This window comes from Musa acuminata, chromosome BXJ2-3 (assembly GCF_036884655.1).
Source record: "Musa acuminata AAA Group cultivar baxijiao chromosome BXJ2-3, Cavendish_Baxijiao_AAA, whole genome shotgun sequence".
NCBI lineage: Eukaryota > Viridiplantae > Streptophyta > Magnoliopsida > Zingiberales > Musaceae > Musa > Musa acuminata.
This window is the reverse complement of record NC_088340.1, coordinates 6,467,193-6,489,932: the sequence shown is the minus strand read 5'-3', so window position 1 is coordinate 6,489,932 and position 22,740 is coordinate 6,467,193. Positions and strand designations below refer to the sequence as shown.

The window sequence follows — 22,740 nt, the reverse complement described above, 5'->3', positions numbered from 1 at the left end:
GATCAACTGCTATGGCCATATCAACCACAAAGCAGTATTCTCCGAGATTAGATTTGATCATAAACCATTTCTCGTCGATATCCCACTATTGAAGCATTCATGTTTTTTCATAATGATGTGGTCAAACTTAACTATGAAGTATTTCTCGATGGCAATAAGATTGAATTCGATCATGAAGTAACTCCCTATAATGATACAATCGAATCAAAAGTGTCCTACAATAATATGATTGTAATATGATTGAATTGGCTATCAAGTGCTTAACTATGATGATAATGCAATCGAATAGGCCATCAAGTGCTTCACTACGACTACAGCATACTCGAATTATCTATGTAGCCCTCCACTATGACAACAATATGATCAAATTGACCATCCATGAAAACTCCGCTATATTCATAACATGATCGAATTAATCATAAAGCGCTTTGTGACGGTAGCACAATTGAGTCAGCCGATAAGCACTCTCTAATGGCAACACAATCGAAAAAGTTGATAAGCACCCAACAATAATGACAGCTAGAACAACCACGAAACGTGCAACTAAAGACCTCACGTAGTCGACAGTCAACTGAATGCCGCATCGTGTCTCAAGCTTATTGTACATGTCAAAATACAAAAGGGGAAGATGATACAGGTGAACTAACACGTCATCCCCATTTGACCAATACCTAATTGACACATCATTCCCACCTAGCCAATACTTTGACCCTACTTAGCTGATATGGCATACAGGGCCGGAACCACGAAGTAGATAGCATGGCATCAACAGAACGTTGACTCAACCAACTGCTACTTCCTATCCCGAGTTTGACACATGACTTTATAATCACATTTATGGTCGAACAATATATATAACTATCCCCAACATTAACCAACGATCATATCTCGCACCATAACAAAGCCCCTCAACTATAACAAAGCCCCCCAATTATACTTGCAAGCATCTACTTTTTGACTTTGACACTTGGTTGAATCATCTAGTGCCCTTAAGTATCGTATCGAAGGAGCTTTGTCGAGTATACTCCAACACAATTTTTTGCATGACCCTTTGCCCAACCCACTCATCTCTCAAAACCGTGTTCTCACCATGTTTCATCAATGAAAAGCTAAAAGAATTGGTGAGAGGTTACCAAGAAGCCTGGTGCTACAAACCAGTAATCAGGCATTCTTTTAACCTTTGGATTTGCCACTTAATTACTGCACATAAATCATCCATTTTACTCATGCATTAGCCAAAACACAAACATTAAAAGATCAATAAGAGTTACAGAACAGGAACGTGTTTAAGATACTTAGTACAGGATGGACAAATACCTCCATGCTTAAGCACTGTCCGTATCTATCAAACACAACCTATACATAGATCACTCATAGTAAGAAACTACACACGAAAACTATTTACTCAAGCAACCCGACTTGGATGATAAATACAAATAAAAGAATGGCACCTCAACAAACAAGCATTGCTCCTCAACAAATAGCAAAGCAAGAGAGCTCATGGTGTGACAGCAGATCAACAAAAGAACTGAACAAACCAGAAAGCAAGCAGATTGTGGCGATACTCAGCAGAATGAGCCGGATGAGTCTGGTGACTCCAGGATGCACAAGCTTAGAAGAGATCCATCTTTCTTTTCTGCATATCCTGTTTCCATTTGGGTTGTTGATAGAATGCCTTCTTAGTTATTCCCATAACTGTCTGGAACTCATCATCAGACAAGTAGGCCTGCAAGTGCAAAAGATAGAGCTGACGAATGGAATCTAGCATATCTTCAAACACCAGCTTATGTCTATATTCAACAAAGAAGCATTCAAATCAAAAGAACTTTATTGACAAACCTCTCTTCGTTTATAGTCAATTCCTCTGACAGGATTGCTGGACTTGGCTTTCAGGCGCTCGTAGCCGAAGGCAGTTTCACCCCCATTTTTAACTATCTCTGGATCCTGTGCCACCTCCGTATCTGAAATGGTGCTCTCTGATATGGTGCTATCTCCTTCTGTGATTTCCGTTTCCAGTGAAAGCCCAAGGGAAGCCCCCAACTCTGAACCTCCACTATCAGTCTTTGCAGAATCTGCAATAGGTAATGAAAGCATTGATTCTCAATGAAAGATATGGAGCTCAACATACATTTATTTTACTTTTGTAGAAGGTCCTTGATCTCGTGAAGGGATAGGCTTTGGAGCTTAATGATTCAATCGAAAACATCAAGTTAACACCAATATGCTACCTGCACCCCATATCTGTATCCTTCTAAAATATAAAAACCATTGCAAGAGCAAACACTCCATTACCCCATTTGAAACACTAAGTTCCCCAAAAAGCTTATGCATACTTTGTTTCTTCTGGAAAACAAAATTGGAAATATTTGCAAAATTATTCTAGTACTCAATATTTATTTAAGGTCAGCCACATTTAGCAAACGAAACATACACGGGACCTTCTTGTACTACATAGAATGCATCAGAATAAGGGTCAAAGTTGGTACCGTTTACAGTCACATGTGGACCAGGGGAAGGGCTTCTGCTGAATCTTGTTGTGGAGGTTTCTGATTCTCCCTTCTTTTGTTCAGCAGTTAAAACTGAAGACAGTGCAGCAACAGCAGCCGCTCGCTGTGACCCTCGGCTTGGTCGTGATGGCCTTGGTGCTGTTGTTTTAGTGTTGGAAGATGGACTGAACGCAGATGATAATGCTGCAAGGGCTGATGCCCTTTGAGTGGGTCCACCATGATAATCACTTGTAGATTTATCTTTGGACTACAGCAAATTACAAACATAAAAAAAGTAAATATGACTCCACAAAATATTTTCCTTTCTGAGCTGTCAGAACACTGTATACATTCCAAAACCCAGAAGAAATTAAGCGCATCTAAATTTTACAAAAAACTATAAAATAAAGTAGCAAGTATGACTACGCCAACCTAAGAAGATAAATGGAACACTTAACATGGTTTGCAAAAGGGAAACATACACTTAGTCCTTTTCTTGAGCAGTCACAAATGTTGAGAATAATAGTTGAAATGGCCAAGAAATAAAAATGCAAATGACATGATACATCCACTAAACCAAAACTTAGTTCATTTTGGTTCATCTTAACGCAAACAAAAAAAGTAAATAATCTTGGGAAAAAAAGTAAATGACACTGGTCACTGGCAACACCTTGTGATCAGGGGCAAAGCTAGGATACCCATTCATGGGATGCTAGAAAGAAATCACAGTCTGTGCTCATATATTTATTATCAAACAGTTAAATAAATCTAAACTTATTGTTTCGATATTGTGTTAATATGATAAATCTTAGAAAAATTGTAAGTTTACTTTTTCAGATGATAGGTGGCCAGGACGGGATTTGATCCTTGGACCTTGCTATCAGCAGTCAAAATCTTAACCAGGTAAACTAGCTGGAATCCTCAACTTATAAGAATTTCATTTTACTAATGTTGACTTTAATGATAATTAAACAAACTGCTACAAGGTGTGTAAAAATTTTATGGATGGACAAATTGGACAAATACTTGATAGGTAAAAGAAATAACGTTTCATTAGTAAAATGAAAAGAAATATAAAAATAGAAAAAACAACAATGAGAAAAGAAGTGGACTATGATGGACATGTCCCTCTCTGACCATATTAAAGCTTTGTTAATCGATCGTAGCTTCTGAGAAGTAAAATTTAAAAAGATTCTAAGAAGAAAATTGGAAATGTGGAAAAAAGAACCAGTGATGAAATTCTAGGTCCCATAACCATGTAAAACAAGCCTTTCTAGGTTTACTAACATTGTAAAAACCTATTGTACAAATGAATTTATATGTACATCCATGAGCAAAGCAAATAATGTTATTCTAAGACAGCCAAATCTTTTAATGACCTTCGTTAAGTATTAGACAAAAAGTAAAGACAAGTAAAAGCTTACTTAAAGCATGATGGTCTATGGAGGGGTGATCTGATGATTGCGAGCATAAACACTGTTCCCATGTTCAAATCCTGGTGATTAGGTTGCCAAGGAGCATCTAATGTGGCACAAAGGCTCACTCTGCGTGAGCTTTTGAATCTAGTGTTGCCAAACTAGATACTTTATTCCTTTTATGTTTTTGTTCTTTAATTAGAAATTCATGTTTTCTGCAACCCAATTTAATTCAAATAATCCCATCAATCATATATCCCAGATCTGACGACTGAATCTAATCCCATGAATCTAGCTTCAACTTGGAAAAAAAAAATCTACTGGGCTGCAGAAACCTCTATCCAGCTCAATGTCAAGAAGTTAGTGGAGTCAATGACCGAGCTAGACGCCAAATCTCAATGAGATTATTTTTTATTTAGTTTGCTTCTCTCATCTTGCCTCTCTCTTTTTTTGTTCTCTTTTTTTATTCCTCCAGTGGGAATGCTGAAAGGCATATGGCGACATGAGTTGGCTACCAGCAACTTAACTTGTATAATCTTAATGGATAGAAACTGAAGAGAGAGCACAATATCTATTTCTCATATGGTGATCTTTCCATATCAATTGAGGAACAAGACAAGTGATAAAAGTTTAGAAAAATAAGATTCATCTGATGCTAAACATTGAACTATTAGTTGGGTGGGTGCCAGCCAGCACACCTGATGATTATTATCTATCTGGCATGACATATTAAGATATGAAGCATTTTCATATGATGATGATTTACAGATGACAAAGAATGAAACCAATAGATGACTCAGAAAATTGCTTAGTCTTAGAAAAAAAGACTGCAGGGTAATCGAGTACTATTCATGTGTCACTAAATGCATGTCAGATGGCCAGGTTAGGTTGCATGGCAGGGTATGGAAGTGATGGAACTTTGCTGAGTAATCGAGGATTGACATACAGACAGCACCCACCATGTCAGATCTTGGTAAGTGTCAAAGATCAGCTTTTTATACATCATGAATAGCTCAACCTATTGTAAAAGAGCCAGGCACTGGAAAATAATGAAGATTTTGATACAAATATGGATAACAATTTCTATTTGAAGAAACAAACAACCAATATTAGGGATATAAGATTAAAGACCCCATACAAAGAACAATTAAAACAAATACACAAGCTTTCATGGCTGGAGGAGAAGAAGAAGCATTAACCTTTAAAGTTTAAACTAAATCAAAATCTAGGATCACATCTATCCAACATCACTATTTCTCTCTTTTTTCCATTTTTTGTCTTTTGGTTGGTGTTGTTAGCCTGACAATTTGTGTCACTAAGTGCAACTTCATCAGTTAATCCTTCAACTTAATTATAGAGAAGTTATTGCTTGGACACTACTGGTTTTGCTAGCCTGATATGTGTCACTAAGTGCAACTTCATTAGTTAATCCTTCAACTTAATAGACAAATCATTGCTCAATCATTGCTGGTGTTTAACTGCAAAAAATTGGCTCACAAAAACATACCTCTGAAGCATGCATAGCATTACCAAATAGATGTAATAGCTTCTTCTGAAAAGAATTTCCTTGAACCTGTATCACATGTAGAAGCATATCTTAACCTATGCTAGTATGAAGCATATGCAGTACACATCAGAAAGCACAAAAATATTCATTTCTTAGTACAACGCAGAACTATAATCAATATAAGCAGGTCAAGTTGCAGTCACTTGAGGCCAAGATCATGCATAATCTTTTGCATATACTTATTGTGCAATATAATAATAAGACATGACAACCAATCATGCTGAATCTAAGTGCTTGAATTTTTACATCAAATTATTAGGACAAATGCACTGGGGAAAAATATATATATATATTTAAGGTATCTATATGTTAAATTTGGGTAACAACAAAACTAAGGACAAGAAAAAGGATGCTGATTCAAATTTTGCTAAAGATCTATACTTAAGGATTTCATTTCTCAGAATCTTGGTTCAAGTGGATAATGTAAATTAAATGTAAATAAGCCTAAAGTATGTATGTGGTAAAGGCATATGAATGTCCTATATCATTATAACACGAAACAGTTAAGATTCTGCATGAAGAGCTACATCAATTGTTGGAGAAGTTACAAAAATGAACAGTCAGCTAATATATATCAATTTTGTGGCTCCTGATTTCTAGAAGCTTTTGGGGACAAAATAGATATTTGATGGTTCCAAATTAGCCAAATGGGTCAATATAGAGTTTATCGTGCTCAAAACATGCAATCTTATCTTACTGAGTATGGTTGTCTCCATGACTCAAACATTAACCATCTGTGTCACAATATAGCAATCTTACCATTGTACTTTGGATAAGGCTTGAAATCTGGACATTTATGTACTGTGCAGTTGGGATAATCTTTGACAACAGGGTGGAAAAGAAACTAAAGTAATTTCTAAAAAAATCATTGAAAATTAACTCCACATTCAAGAAAAAAACCGATAAACTTTCCTAGATAAGTAGAATTGAAAAGATCATGATACAGCACCAGCATGTGGTCAGTTTTCTCTGTCAACAGCTGCACATCTAGATTTAGGGTGGCCACAGGTGCATGACAGAAGAGTTCAGCATAATGGCCTCAATAATTCAAAGTCTTTTCTCTTTGATTATGCACAGATAGATCTATATCGACCATAGAAGTTTGCAGCACCAAATCCAAAAAATAAAAACAACAGTATTAGCAAGATGGATAAAGATGAGTGAAAAAAATCGTGTTCGGTTGATATTAAAATTGGAAGTTACCTCATCAGATCCAAGACTTTGAGGAAAAGGCGACCTAGTGAAAACAAAGGATGCTATTGGATTTTGGTTAGGCCAAGACAAGTTTTACTTCAATCTGCTTTGAATCACAGCCAGTTTACACCAGGAATTTCCTATATTTATCTCTAATCATTTGATTTTCTGCTTTGTTATTAGTGAGGCTTAGAAAACATTGTCCTTAAAGCCCCTTAAAGCTGGGATATTAATCCAAACAATTTAAAATTCCTTGCTAAATCTTAGTTTACCAACAAAGGAAAAGCACAATTCAAAAGCCACAGAACATACCATAGCCTTTGCATTGTCCCAAGAGAAATATGTCGTGAAGAAGCAAGGTTCGTTGCCCTCTGTGATTTTATAAAGTGGTACATCTGGGGATAAACCTTCTAGTGATGTGGCAAGCTCTATGTACTTCTGGGAAAAGAGAATATTGGTAAACTATATTATTGCAACAGAAGCAGAATAAAATAGTACAAATAGAGAAGCTCACTCCAAATACCTGCCCTATATCAAATGCCTTTTGCTTCTCCTTGGAATCCACAGACTGTCCAATCCAAACGAAGAGCTCAGCATGTGTATCAAGTACCAACATATCTTCTGTTAACAAATCATCTTGAGAATAATTGAAAACCTCAGTAACCTGCAAGTATAGGTTACATACAAAAAAGATGAGAAAGTGCACAAATACATGACTTTCTGGATTAAATATTGCAGTTGGAAGCAGTTAGTCACACCTCTAGTTTTCCTGAAGAAGCATCATATGATCACAAATAAACATCAAATTTAAGCACATTAGATCAAGCCAAGATAAACCATATGCATGAAAAGTAGGAAAATTCTCCAAAATTGAATCAACCTTTCTTAAATGAAAAAGTATACAAGTGAGGATCTCTAATGATATCTTGGGTGATCTTTTTGCTGGTAAAACCTTGCTTTCCACCCAGACCAAACCAGAAAGCAGAGCTTTCTGTTCCCTCTTTGACATGCTTCAGAGTAACACCTGGCTGCAGGAGAAAGGAAAAAAAACTTTATTTATGGCATTGGAAAGAAAGATTTCTCATGCAGCATTATATTGTCATTATATATGTGCACAAATACCTACAATATGTGTCTGGGTAATGCATATATATTTGTGTATATAGGTATGGTATATGCCATGGTTTGATGTGTCATCCGATACTGTATGAAGCAAGTGGTACATACTACTGATCAGTATGAAATAGGCGGTACATACTAGTATATGAACTAGCCTGTTTCAGATTATACATGGTTAAAGATGGGTGTACAGGTTATATGACTCTTGTATTGGCTGATATGATTGAAACTCGACTGTTAACAGCTGATATGGGTTAGTAACACCCAGATTTCAATCATACCGGTCTCCTCTCGGGTCAAATTGATTGTTGAACCCTCTTTTGGCCCTTTAAATCCTCCTCCCTCCCCCCTCTTTCAGTCATTCTCATTCAATTTCTCACCCTCTTAAGAACTCTTTCTCACATCTTATCTTGTTTAATCATCGTAATCGACAATCAGTAGAAATCAACCTCTTTATTTGAATAAAAGAGGGATTGGAAAACAGGATATAGTGGAATTTCTCTCCAAATGAAGGCATTTAAATTATTTCTATGTTTTATTTATCATTTCATACAATAAGAGGTTTATTCATGTATATTTAGCAAGATTGGCATGACTAAGGCTATTCTATTATGTTTAAGCCCAATTAGGTCCAATTACCTATGGTTATATTCATTTATTCTTAGATTATTAGATACACTTAATTCTTATCCAAATATAATTTATATACAAAGAAATTAGGATAAAAAAGCTAAAATAGAGTTTTTTTTAGTTTCAGGACATTTTTCAGCCCTTTTTATTGAATACAGGTGGAAGTCTCTTTGCTTGTTAGTGTAACTATGTCCACAAACCTTTCCTAGACACCATACCTTTGGAAGTCTCTTTGCTTGTAAGTGTAGGACACTCTGCATAAATCCCTCCTAGATACCATATTGGCAGAAGCCATGTGAACTAGGTTGTGCTTTTAGAGCGAGCCTTGGTGCCATTGTAAGGTTTTCACAACCTACATGACTAGGGTTTGATCGTAGAAACAACCTTAACCTTTCTACTTGTATAGGTAAGACAAAGTGTGTTACTTCCCCAGGCCCTACATTGGTAGAAATATCATGCACTGGGATGCTTGTTTTACCAATATACTCTGTGCACTGTCATTGTACTTCTTTTCATCGAGTCAAAGACATGTACACAGATTAACATAATATGAAAAATAAATGATGACAGTGAACCAAGATTTTTTATCAAATTTTGGATCTTTACCTTTAAAAGTTCTGCAATTCGTGCAGCCCACTGTTGCTGTTCAAAAGTACTTGAACTTCCACTCCATATGAATAGTGAATTTCCAGATTGCAAAATGAAGCAATCAGTGGAACTCAATGATGTTGCCACCTACAAAAAGATCATATATCACTGTAATTGTAATATGTATCCAACTTGTATTCATATGCAAATATGGTGAATATTCCACTGGAATGTCAATATAAATGAACATAATGTTTTGTTATGAATATAAGATGGTTCTTCAGAGAAAATCTGCCTAGTCCATTGTTCAAAAACCCAGGAATACCAGTCCTTAGACAGTCCAACGGCCTGGCCACCTGGAAAAAACTGCTGGGGTAACTAATGATACTAAAACAGGTCTGGTGCTATGTGAAGTATTGTGCTTATCCATGAACTCTGCTGCTATGCAGATTTCTAATTCTATGTAAGTAGTCCTATTTGCAGATTGGATTATCAACCAATTAATTGCATCTAAAATAGTCCCATTAACACTTTTTAAGTGCCAGTCTCAGATAAAAACGTCATGATCTCCTGGAACAAGTCAAATATTTGGCATAATAACATTACACTATTTATATGTGAGAAGAATCAAGCAAGAAATTCTCCCTTTAGCTTATAAATTTAAAAATAGATTTCCAAAATGATTTTATTTAATCCATATATTGCAGTGCTGCCCAACACAATTTAGCATGTGCTGAGCTATGTGGAGACATGCCAGCTTTGCTGGCACATGGCCAAGCTAATTTTTGCATGTGCCAGTTAATGTAAAATGTCTGTCAACTAGATGGCACAATGGATGTCATGAAGCAAATAAGCATAACTTATGATCTTTATTCTAAAATAACCAAGGGTTCATTTTATATTTTATATGGCTGTAGTAACAACTCACAGAAGGACTAGTCTCTTTTCTCTTTATCCTGACATTAAGAATGCAAAAGGTTCAAATTGATAAAATGTAGAATAAAATGTATATGAACATACCGCATCAACTTGAACTGCCTTATTGTTGTGGACTGATGTACCAGATACTTGAATTAGTGCAATGCCATCAGAAGTATATGTTTCATCATTCAGGTTCTTATCTGCAATGAACTTTTTGTAACCGGAACTGATTCCACCCTGTGCAAGAAAAAGTTGCACTCAACTTGACAGAAAAACCCTATTCTTTTGGCAATACAAGTATGACAGTAACAAATATTCAAGAATCATCTTTGTTTCTTTCTATATACATATAAAAATGCCATTTAGAACTTCAGAGTATGAATACCTTCAAGACAACCATTGGCTGAAAGAGTGCAATGAATTGTGGTGGTTCTTTCCCTTGAAAAATGCGACCCTGCAGGAGACATGAACTCAGAAAGCTGGTTCTGCTTCTCATCTTCTGAGTAAAAGATAAAGAAAACAAAGAACCTGCACAGGTCTTCCTTTTAAGGAACTCCACATTGTATTAGCCAATCGAGTCGCCATCATTTGATCATCCTGGAGGAAAATAATATCATGTTATGATACCAAGGAAACCAAGCCTAAACAGTAAGCTGTGTGAACTGTTAATGCAATACGAGTTATGCAACTCTTAGATGAAAAATGGAATTTTTGGTTGAACCAATGCATGAGATTGAAACTGGAAGGCTTATGAGTTGGTGCAGGTAACTAATACGTGATATGCAATTCAGCAAAAGATAGGCCCATAAGCAGGTGCAGAGGACTAAAATGTGAAAGCGATTCAGAAACTATCCCAAGGTTCACGGAGATTAAAAATTGAATGTAGAAATTTTATAGTGCATATAAGAACAAATTAATAGTCAATCATGAAAACTAGATATAAATATCCCATACTATCGAAGGGGGAACGATTTTAAGCATCGTCTAATGCCAAAAGGCATAGAGAATCAATACGTTTCAGAAGGAAATGGCCCAAAGACAATGCCTATATCAGGTAAAACTAACCAGCACAACAACCATACTATATTTTTTAGCAACAATTAGATGCATTGTTTCCATTTCCCATGAGAAAATATTTTTAAAAATGAAAAATAAGATTGCTTCATCAAGAATATAAAATGGATCATCAACTGAGATTTTACGACTTTGTTGTTGTTGTAATTTATGAATTTGAAAATATCATAAGCTGTCCCATGACAATACCTACTTTGTTTCTACTTTATGTTCATGGATTGTTCATGGATAAACAATGAAATCCAAACAAGAAAAAGAAAATAAAATTTAGTTTTGACTTATGGTTTCAAGGATTTAGAAGTTCATCTTTCCTATGGAGAAAAGTAGGTTTATGACCCTAGTATCCAAGGATGTCATTTTCTTAATAGTAACTCTTTATTCTTGTAATTTTCCTTCTACTTCTTGCGCATGAGGTATCAAATATAGGAAGAAGGTTACAATTTGAAATAAGGTTGAACGTATCATGGTTTAAAATATCCTTTTGTAGTGGTTGGCATTTATCAAACTAATAGCCAAATAGGAGGCAGATTGAGCAAGTTCACTTTGTTTGATCTATTATTGCACGTACCGCCTAATAAGCTCGTAATGCCAGGCTTACTATATCATAAGCAGATGGTACCAAATGGTACCGAGCAGAAGGCTCCTGATAATGATTCCTTGATAATCATCACACAACTCCTTTTTCCATTTTTTGTTCTTTCATTCCTCTATTTCCATATCTCTCTTCCATCTGTCTTCAGGTCGCATCACCATCACCTCTTCCTTGCAAAAACATGAAACATCATCGCCTCCTCATCTGAGCTACTATCTTCTTTCAATACATGTCATCATTGCCTCTATAGCTCTGCCTCCTAGGCTTTATTCGCCTCCTCTTCCTTCTCATCCTCTCCTACCTCCTCCAACTTGTTCATCTCCACCTCTCCTCTTCTCTCTCTTTCTCTCTTTGGTCGGCCCATATCAATCAATACGTGGGGTGTACCTGTATATGGTACATCCAACCATATCAATAGTGTATCAATCCATCCCAGGATTACATCAGTATTGGTTTGAGATTTGGAAAATTGGAAAGAATAGAATCCTTGGTAAACTTCATAAATATCAAAAATATCCTATACACTCCAGTGTTGCAAATATCCTATATATACTTGTAAATTCTAATCCCTCTTGTACCTCTGACATCATTTGTTGTTAGTTAGTATCAAGGTATGCAATATCGTACCGTACCGGAGTTTTGACGTTCGCTCGGTACGGTACGATATTATATATCGAGCGGTATACCGTTCAGTATATATATATATATATATATAATTCGACGACGTCGCCTCTCTCTTCTCTCAGGCGGGGCAACGTCGTCGAGGCGACATCACCTCATATATATATATATATATATTATAAAAGGCGACGTTGCATCGCCTCGACGATGTCGGCGACGTAGCACAGTCCGTCCGGTAGCGGGCGGTTCGCGTACCGGTATGCCGTTGGACCGGTACGTATCGCCCGTAACGGGCGGTACCATTCGAAATTGCATACCATGCATCCAACCATGTGCCACCCGGGTAGCTCTAGGGTACGTACTGACTGACACTTTATATCACTCTATGGAGATAGAAAACTCCCAAAATGATTGTTTAATAGCTTGTTTTTGGGCATTTTTGCCTCTAACAACGACTGTACATAACCTACATTTACAAGACTAAAACGACTACAAAAGCCAACCAAAATAAGGCAAGCCCTCTACATGTTGTGCAAAGCATTAACAAAAACCAAAAGACACGAACATACACAAACATTACATCAAGCACCTCGTGTACAGATTTGTTCGTGAACGGGCTGAATTCTGATTGACGACCAAGCAGTACAAAACGTCAACTGTCTCAACACCTTGTAACCACCCATGCGGCACTAGGGCAAATGGGTCTTTGGGTAGGTGTTTGAGGGGTGATGCAATGTCTTTAGTGTGCCTGCTTTCTTTTTGACAAAAGTGCTAGGTGAACATTGGGCATGTATCTACCTTCGGAACGCCCTTTATGTGCGCTTGTTTAGCCTGTTTTCGAGACCCTTTCGAGCCTAATAAACACTGGTTACTTTGTGTTGCTTTGGATCCCGATTATCTTGCCCTTTTTGTGTGCAGCAATAGCAAATTACTTGCACGTTTGCCTTTCTAACTTTTTCTTCATTGTGCAGGTTCTTTGTGGACCGTGTGAGGTTAAGATCTAGGCTAACCCTTGCGGACACATATCACTTAGGTGTTGTACGCCTTAGGCAATCCCAACCAAGGACGTGATAGGACAGTATGTATCACCCTTTTCGTATCGATTTGGGTGAGACAAAAACCTTGATTAATTGTATTTAACACCAATGAAGTCATTCTACGGAGAATGTGAAGGACAGAAGAGAAGAATTACAAGTAATAAGCATTTAAATAGTGATCCAAGATTTAGGCAACTTTTAGTAGCTCATGTAAATCTAGCAAATTACTTTCATTGAAGTTTGTAATTTATTGGCTTACAAGCATTTAAAATCCAGTTAAATCATGTCTCACATTGTTGATGGACCATATAACAAATTTGTATCATATTATAGATTTATAGCTCAAACAAACTGAGAATGGAAGAATATAACAAATTTGGTCATTGCTAATTACCTGAATACTATCCTTTCCCATCCAACAAGCTAAGAAGTAGTCCTCTTTCTTCTCACTAGAATGGTATGTATAAAGGACAATATAACAATCTCCGCTGTAAAATTTACCAATCTCTTCCTTTGGAACTGGGTTCTTGGCACTACCATTGATGCGCCAAACCTGAAAGTACATTCACAGTTAGAAGAAAGACAACAAGATATATCTAGCTTCACATGGAAGTATCAACAGGCTAAAGAAAATAAAAAGAACCTCAAGTTTTCCACCGCCTTCAAGCAAAGGAGGAACTTCCTCATTTATAGGAGAGCCTTTTGAAATTCCCTTAAGATCAACACCTTGTTGCTTTAATAAAGCTACCCAAAAACCAAATCAAGCAAAATTAGCAAAAAATAGCAAAAGACTAGTCACTACCTTCATGAGATAAAAAATGCTAGTACCTGCAACTTTTCCTCGTCCCTCCTCTCCGCTAGAAGTTCCTGTTCCAGTTACTGTACCAGCTGGCCATGATTCAAAGTTGGACTTGAATGAATGTGTTTCATAACCTTGGATAACTTGAGTGATACGCGTAGTTTTTGGTCTGTTTTGATTGATGATGAAGTCCTGAAAGGATTCAATTCACTAAGAACAGCCATTTGGAGCATATGACCTGAATTTTTTATAAAAAAGATAAGTCCTACCTCAGCAGCTTTGCTGGCAGCTTTTCTCTCTTCAATTTGTGTCACCCTCCCAACCCAAATGAATATCTCAGCCCCACAATCCAGTAAATAGCATTTATAGTTCTCCAACATTGCCTTAGAAAGTGTATTCTCTTCCAACTTTAACTGACCATCGTTGATACTACAAACATACTTGTATATTATAACTTGATAGCAAAAGTAAATTCTTAGTTTTCTGTAAAGCTTGAAATTAGCAAAGATGATATTTTCGTATTCGGTGGTATGCAAAAATTATTCTAAAAACCAACTAGGCTAATAAATTTTATTTTCCTTTTTATAGTATCAGTGGTTAAAGAGAAAGATATGCCATCATGATCTTCATCATGTATTGTGTGAATGTGTCTAACATATAGACATAGTGAGTAATTTTTCAGCTTGACCTGTAAAATACTTCAAGCACCTAGAAAATAAGATGAACACAATGAATTGCCATGCATGTTTGCAAAAGCATAGACAAATAATACATTATAACTGAGGAAGAGATAACAAGAAACATGATGTACAGTTGTACACATCATGCTGCTGGACTGTTATTTAGGGAGGGGCAGCTAAAAGAAACACTAAGATCAGTTTGGTTTAGTAGTCGAGCTAGTAAGAAAATAAATTCTTCTTGTGCTGGATCAACAAAGCAATTTTGCTTTACAAGGACAAGATAAAACAGAATCATCATTTCCAGAACACTGGGCATGTAATATGAACACACCACACTGCTCCCTTCTAATATAAGTATATTCAAGTTTTAGCAGAAGACAGAAGTCAAAAGCATTTGTAGCTGGAGAATGAATTGCAAAATAAATTTTGGATGGAAGTAAAGTACAATTGTCGTTTTCCATATTAATTTATTATGCATCAATTTTTTTACCAAAGATAGCTTTTAACTAAAGAAACAGAAGCAGCTTAACTTGTTCTTTATGCCAACGATTAATTGTCCCATTCTCCTCTTTCCTCCCTAATAGCAATTGGTTAACAAAGGTGATCAAATAGGAAGCCTCCACTACCAACAAGCATAAGAATCTCCAAATAGATAATCATAGAAAGTCTAATTTGCATGAACCCTTCTAGCTGATCTCTCTAGAGCGCACAAAGAAAGAATTTGGTCACCTATAAGTTCCTGTCTGTTCATATGATGGTCCATCACAGCATACCACAGTCCAACCTTTCTGAGACTCTGGTTCTGACGTCAAGTCTAATAATCATTCTCTTTTTGCCATCATCAACCACCTAAGATTCTGATCCTCAAAGTTTCAAGTAAAGGTTGAAAGATTAATTAAAACTATTTTTTTCAGAAACCTTCCCCTCTTTGTAGAGCACAATAAACACTGAGGTTACAGCACGAAATAAGGTTCTCATTTTTGTCTGCTTATGGGAAATAAACATTTTTTTTCAATTGTAGCACATCTTTAAGGCTTAAACATCGCTAACCTTTCAATGATATTTATATGAAGAAAGAAAGGGATTCTGAAAGCTCTAAAATATAATATGAAAGAAGCAAAGACACTCAATTTTATGGAATAATGGTTTGAATTAAAAGACTTCTTTTCCTCTGGTCCTTCATAACTAATATTTATAAGAAACTCATGAACAAGATTCAAGAAAGAAGGTATATATATATATATATATGTATGTATATACATGTATATGTATATGTATATGTATATACATATACATACATATACATGTATATACATACATATACATATACATACATGTATATACATACATATACATATACATACATATATATATATATATATATATATATATATATATATATATATATATATGAGAGAGAGAGATTATTGGGTTCCTACATTTAGGAATTCATTGTTCATGGTAGCCTCAGATTTTGGGTTCTCATGAAAATGTTGTACTTGATATAGCAAAAGTTTTGTGTCTTCTTTGATTTTTCTCTTGATTTAATATAGCCTATTTCTAGTGAAAAATAACTTTCTATCTATGTTGATGTGATTGTACAAAACCTTTCCTAATGTCCTTCCAATCATTTGTCACTGGATAAATGCTGCCAACTTAACCAGAATTTAAGAAGATCCAAGCATTTTAAATTTGAGTAAAATACTTTGATTCAGGGTACTAGTTTTCTCAAAATCATTCAGTACAATTTTCCAATCCAATCTAATCAAGCTAACAACCGGCATATCTATCAACTTAATTATGGTGAATATCATAACAACTCTAAAGAACAATAATCATATAGAATCGAAAGACTCCATGAAGCTTCCTAAAAATGAAGATCTTCTTTCACTTGATATTCAGAATAATAACCTCATGGATTTAAATATCCAACTTCAGATTAAATGGTTCACTAAAAAATGCTTACATAAGCTCATGAATCTTAAATTAAGAGAAAATACTATTTAAACTCTCACAATGATCAATCTTCAATAACTTTGTTAGTTAGTATTATTTGTTAGTTGATATTATGGTTAACGATTCAGGTCGTTGGAGAACAAGAAATTCAAGTATGAAAATGCTAGTATTTGTGAAGCTTCAATCTCATAAATCTAGAAAGACAGAAAAATGCATGTGAATTTCTTTAAATTTTATATGAGAGAGTGTACAAGCGGATTTTGGCTTAAATTTATGCTAATTGAAGGACATTTGTAGTCCCATAAATTTCTGGCATAGATCAGACAGAGAAAATGCTAGTATTTGTGAAGCTTCAATCTCATAAATCTAGAAAGACAGAAAATGCATGTGAATTTCTTTAAAATTTATATGAGAGAGTGTACGAGCGGATTTTGGCTTAAATTTATGCTAATTGAAGGACATTTATAGTCTCATAAATTTCTGGCATAGATCAGACATCCAATCGTACACTCTTCTAATAACTGATAAGGAGATCTTATCATGGTTCGCCTAACCGATCTATATCGGTGTATCGATCGGCCATCGGTATGATATGTACCGACGTATCAACACATGATATGATGGGGTATACTGACAAACCGGTATGTACCACCCATACTATGTGGTACATCACGGTACGATGAACCTTGGATCTTACCTCATAGGATAAGTTCTATATTCTCTCAACCATTAATGGAGAGGACATATATCACAATCTCAATTGTTGATAGAGTGATGCCCCTCATCAATCAAATTGGGGGACACATTCCTCTTGATAATTGCTGAAGAAACCATCAAGCTATTATGTCTGATAGTCCTATAGATTTCGAAGGGAATTGCCTTACTAGTATTGTCACGCTCCGAATCCGAGCAAATGATGATCCACCGAGCTGCGAGCTAGACTAGTTCAAGCCTAACCATACTTTTTTTTTTTTTCTAAACTAGTCTAGCCCACAATCACCTAAGTAGAAAATTAATACACACTATAACTATAAAAATGATAATCATTAAACTTAAAAGATCAACATAACACAAGAAAAAAAAATTATTACATCACGAGAATATCACCTAACTATTTCATATATCCAAGTCATATTTTTATTTAAAATAGCTGCTTTCAATAGACCTTTAACATATAATCCTTCTAGACACATGCAGAGTATCAAGATGCATATCCAACTCTAAATCAACCATATGTTCTTCAATGAATTACCTGTGCTTAAACTTGAATGTGAAGAAAAGCACAAACTAATTGATCCTAACTAGATTTAAATATTCTAATTATTGATCATTGGAAGTTCACTGAATTTTTTTAGGTAGGCAGCTAATCAGCAAAAAAATACATAAGGCAAAATGAGATATTTGAAATTTTGAATCATCACTGTAACAGACTTTCTTAGAATATAAATATATCTTTAGAAAATAAATACATCAAGTAAACTTAACAGAAAAGTGTAACATTGATATGTCAAAATCACTCACATACACCATTATCCAGTTCCTACATAACAATCATTATTATGATATGAGGTATCGATATTTTCCACTGAATATAACCCCGCGGAGACTATGCCATATAACAAGCAATGCTGAAACATATGGAAGGTAAAAACAGAACTTGTATAACTGAATCAATGCATAGCATAGTATCAGAAACCTAGGTATGCACTATTGTCTATCAGAGTTTAAGATTACCTATAAAGTTTTGCAGGACTGGCTTCCAAAATAATATCATCTTCATTGACTACCTTTTTGCCAATTGGTGCAAAGCCACCAAAAAGAACCCAAAATTCACCAGAGTCTGACTCGGCTTGCAGCTTTCCATCATCTTACACAATGCAAAATACGTTAACAAAAAGATAAAAATGCACATATGTAAATAATATTATCCAGTACAAATATGTATGCTCACCAATGATAGCAACGCCACATGTCCCTTCATGATACTTGTCTTTCAAATATTGTACTACTTCTAAAGCTTTAGCTCTTTCTTGGATATTAGAGTTAGCACCATTGAATTGATATATTTTCTTTTCAGTATCCAAGATAAACACATCATCATGATTCAGTGATGACCGGGCAAATGGAACCTTCAAAATCAAATTTAGAAGTCACTACATGCATGCAACACACGACTTTGCACATCTAAAGTCCCATAAAAGCTCATGGAAAAAATTTAACACCTGCTTCATTCTGACAACTCGTTTTCCTCTACATACATATAGTCGTGTTTCAAACTTTTCCACTTCAGGCTTTTTGAATCCAGAAGCAAATCCTCCTTCCAAAGGAATAATGCAAGGTTTAAAGTATGACAAGAACTTGTCGGATTCAAAGCCTTGAAGTTCCCTGTGTTGAACAGCACGACCTCCAAGCACTGCATCAAGTTCAACTGTCTTGATTGCAGCAGTCCCAGCTTCATCCTGCGATCACTCATAAACTAAATAAACAATTCGAATATCTATCTATTTTTTTATGCCCTCAAAATGAGAACATTATATATATATATATATATATAATATTATTAGATATTACTAGCATACTTGGCTTGACTCCTTCCCAATCCAGAAGTGAATATCATACAGGTATGCACCACCTTTGCCAGAAGATGTCTGCAACAAGTAATTCACCGCGTAAAAGAATGAAGCAAAGTACAGCAATCATTGTCTAGAGGCGTCATGAACATTAGGAAGAACATATTACAAATAAAAACCATCATTTTATGCTCATCTGATGACTAATGCATGCCACATGTACATGATCCATCAAACATATACCCATCTTGCATATAGTTAGTTACAATATTGGTGGATTTCAAGCATGGCATATAGTTACTTACATATTGGCAAGTAAACAAAACAGAAGTAACAATAACAGTCAGAACGCACTAGGGGATCTTGCATATCTCCCAAAATTTTAACTATTAGGCATGATGAATGAAACACCAGTCCTTTAGGCAACACAGGTAAAAGTAGAAAAATATGAGAAAAAAATTACCTGTAAAATTATGTATGAATCTCCAGAGTGGAATTTACCATAATCAGACTTTGGTAAAGGTACCGGTTGAAAGTCCTCGATACGCCAGATCTCTGTTCCTCTATGTGACGTTAAGTAAATTCTAAGATGAAAACTACAAAATAACTTCGTATGGTAATAAACAGCTGGATAATTTAGACAACTAATACAGAAAATAACTTATTTGCAGAGTGCAATTTACAACAGTTACTATAAGGATACACTTTTTGTCCGACTCCCTGAAATGCAGGATCAATATATTTTGTAGAACTGGACATTGTACACTTAAGAGACCTTTTATAATGACAGAGAAAGATGTCCTCACAGTTTCAGAATATGCTCGAAACACTCGATAACGAAAGAAAGGTATGTTCTGCATATGAAATTAGCATAGTCAAGAATCATCAGGAACTCATATGTACCATGACCAACTTATCTACAGCTTCTACCATGCAACTTATATGACAGATTTAATAGTATGATGCCAGGCAAGACAAGAAAAACAGTTTATGCAAGAAGTAGATGAATGTGAACCACTAAGAAAAATGAAATAGTATTTAACTATTTATAATATTTTCCTCACGCAAGATGCAAAATGTACAAATGAGAACCAGTAAGCCAACGACAGCATTTAACTGGAAGGTGCCAACAAAACCTACATGAAGCAAGCATATGGATGAATGACCCATCAAGAAGACAAGCAGTGGAAAGTCCATCTTGAAGTCCAACATAAAGTAAAATCACTTAAGGATGTGTAGTTTCGAAACCTTCAGTTATTGCTAATAAACTATGATCAAAGAAGATTCTTATATCAACAAGCTGCCTTAGGATGGAACCAATGACTAAAATCTTGTTCTAATATTGGTTTTGGCAATTCATCGGACTGATATAGCTCTGGTGTACTGAGTGATACACTGAAATCCACCATAATGTATCAGCCAAAAAAAAAAAAAAAAAAAATCTGACCAAACCCATGTGGTCTTTCATTGGTCCATAGTCGGACCAGTAAATGCTGGTCCTTATTGGACTCGTAAATCCCAGTCAATACACACCAGTCCAACAGCCTTTGATACCTCATAGTAACAACCAGAAAATATATCGATCAAGATATGACTGCAACTATACCTATCGATGCCTCTTTATCAGATATCTGTGAAGTTTCAAGACATTAAACATGATAACATTCTCAAGAGGCCGAACGCGTGTAGCCTCAACAACAAAGACATGTTTTTCCAGATAGTCCAAAGAGATAAGTTGGACATTTAGTGAGAAAAGAAAGCACCATGAAAAGACTTGGTTATACAACAAACCATGAACTCCCAGCCATATTTTTATTTAAGCCACATTTACCAACCTATGGGCTACACTTCAGAGAAAGACAAGCAACATATAGGCAGTTAAACTGAGTAATTGCACAAAAGGGGTGAAAATTGGAACTTCCACTCTTTGCAAGTAAATCATAGTCAAAAGACTCAAAACAATCCTTAATTAAGCTCTGGATAAGTTCTTCTGAAGCAAATTAATTTGTGCTTATAGCTGAACCTCAGCTAGACCAAAAAACCACCTGACATATGGATCCAACAACAAGATGCCAAAAACTCCAGAGGTCCACAACGGATCCAGACTATAACGAACAAAATGCCAAAGAAAAGCACCCAATCAACCAAATAACACGAGATAAATCAGCAAAAAGGGAAACATCGACGATTAAACTCCGAGTTGGTAATCATACAATTCTCAAAAAGCAAAAGAACATACATCACTGATCTAACTCCTAGTTCGCGATGCAGATTTCAGGACCGACGAGATGGCCGATCATTCAAAAGGAAGGGAGCATAAGCTTAAGATTCGGCATCGGAAGCCAACCGCGAGGCGATCGACCCACACGAAGCCGGATCAGAGGAATAAGAGCAGAGAGTGGAGGCGGAGGGAGGATCGGCGTACCTGCGAATACCCGCGAGCGATCGAGAGGGAGAGAGAAAGAGAGAGAGAGAGAGAGGAGTGTTGCAAAGGAAGTCATGCTTAAAAAGAGGATGATTAGTCCCTGCGCTTTCCCTCTGTTTCGGGCCCCACCCCACATGTCTCGGGTCCTCCTTTTTTTCTCTTTTCGCGTCTCTCTCGTTCGAGCTGTAAGGGAATTGGGTATGGAAGATTAGTAAGAGTTCGTACAATCCACTTGTGAGTAGAAAAAAAGAGTACGCATTGACGCTGAATGCGAACGCAGGCAACCTTCCGTTGCATACGTGCGACGTGATTCCTAGAAAATAGCAGGAGCGTTTCACGCCGTTAATTATATATTATTTTTATAATTAACTATATTTAGCATAATAAATTTTATAGTTTTAAAAATTATATTAGAATCATTATACTTAATAAAATAAAATATTTAATCTCGTTTTTCCTCGTGTTATCGATTCTGCTAATAAAAATATCGCACATACTTAATGATAAATCAAAATAAGATAAAGTCAAGAGTAAACAATATGATATTTTCGTTAATAAATCGATATGAAAAGAAATAAGATTAAATAATTTTACTTTCATAAACATAAATATTTCACTATAACTTTTAAAAATATAAGGATCAATATTCTAAGACGGCTAATTATATGAAATAATCTATAATTAATGAAATCATAACCTTATTTATTTTTTATTTATTGCTGTTTTCACTTTTTATAACTGTAATGTCTATGGGCCATGTCATATTATCTTAAATAATATACTTTTTTTATCAAAAATATATATTTAAAATAAATAAATAAAATTTATTATATCAAATTATATGCATGTTCATATATGAACAGGAACTTATAACTTATTGTTTATGTAATATTATACTAATCAACTCACTCATCTTAACAGAGACAAAGATACATCTAATTATTCAGGAATGATAAAAATTTTCTATCATTTCATGTAACATAAATATTTATCTTAATATTTTTATCCAAACAATATAAGATATATTATTTATTTATATATATTTTTTAACTACCCAATATTAAGA

The 22,740-nt window shown here is 35.4% G+C and overlaps 1 protein-coding gene across 3 annotated transcripts; it reads right to left on the bottom strand.

The window, feature by feature from the left end:
- Positions 1 to 1,231: 1,231 nt before the first annotated feature.
- LOC103977682 (villin-2) lies at positions 1,232 to 21,821 on the bottom strand. 3 transcript variants are annotated; one of them, XM_009393262.3, is made up of 23 exons: positions 21,675 to 21,821; positions 19,953 to 20,103; positions 19,713 to 19,812; positions 19,259 to 19,327; positions 18,902 to 19,138; positions 18,631 to 18,808; positions 18,414 to 18,546; positions 14,313 to 14,472; positions 14,073 to 14,235; positions 13,888 to 13,988; positions 13,639 to 13,797; positions 10,449 to 10,517; positions 10,306 to 10,374; positions 10,020 to 10,157; positions 9,018 to 9,146; positions 7,543 to 7,690; positions 7,421 to 7,431; positions 7,186 to 7,326; positions 6,975 to 7,100; positions 5,409 to 5,474; positions 2,487 to 2,754; positions 1,840 to 2,072; positions 1,232 to 1,726 (listed from the first exon to the last, which is right to left on the bottom strand). In XM_009393262.3, exons 2-23 carry the CDS (start codon positions 20,006 to 20,008, stop codon positions 1,613 to 1,615), a joined length of 2,868 nt encoding a protein of 955 aa, XP_009391537.2. In that variant the 5' UTR covers positions 20,009 to 20,103; positions 21,675 to 21,821; the 3' UTR covers positions 1,232 to 1,612. The 3 variants fall into 3 exon arrangements, with proteins under 3 accessions (XP_009391537.2, XP_018679271.2, XP_009391538.2); XM_018823726.2 differs by having other exon boundaries at positions 6,975 to 7,097; XM_009393263.3 differs by having other exon boundaries at positions 21,489 to 21,702.
- Between the last annotated feature and the right edge of the window lie 919 nt (positions 21,822 to 22,740).

Coding starts and splice junctions, on each gene's coding strand:
- LOC103977682 (XM_009393262.3), bottom strand. CDS start 20,008: ATGTCCAGTTCTACAAAATATATTGATCCTGCATTTCAGGGAGTCGGA. Junction 7,691..9,017: donor GAATTGCAGAACTTTTAAAG/GTAAAGATCCAA, acceptor TTTCTCCTGCAG/CCAGGTGTTACTCTGAAGCA. Junction 5,475..6,974: donor GGGACAATGCAAAGGCTATG/GTATGTTCTGTG, acceptor CATGTGATACAG/GTTCAAGGAAATTCTTTTCA.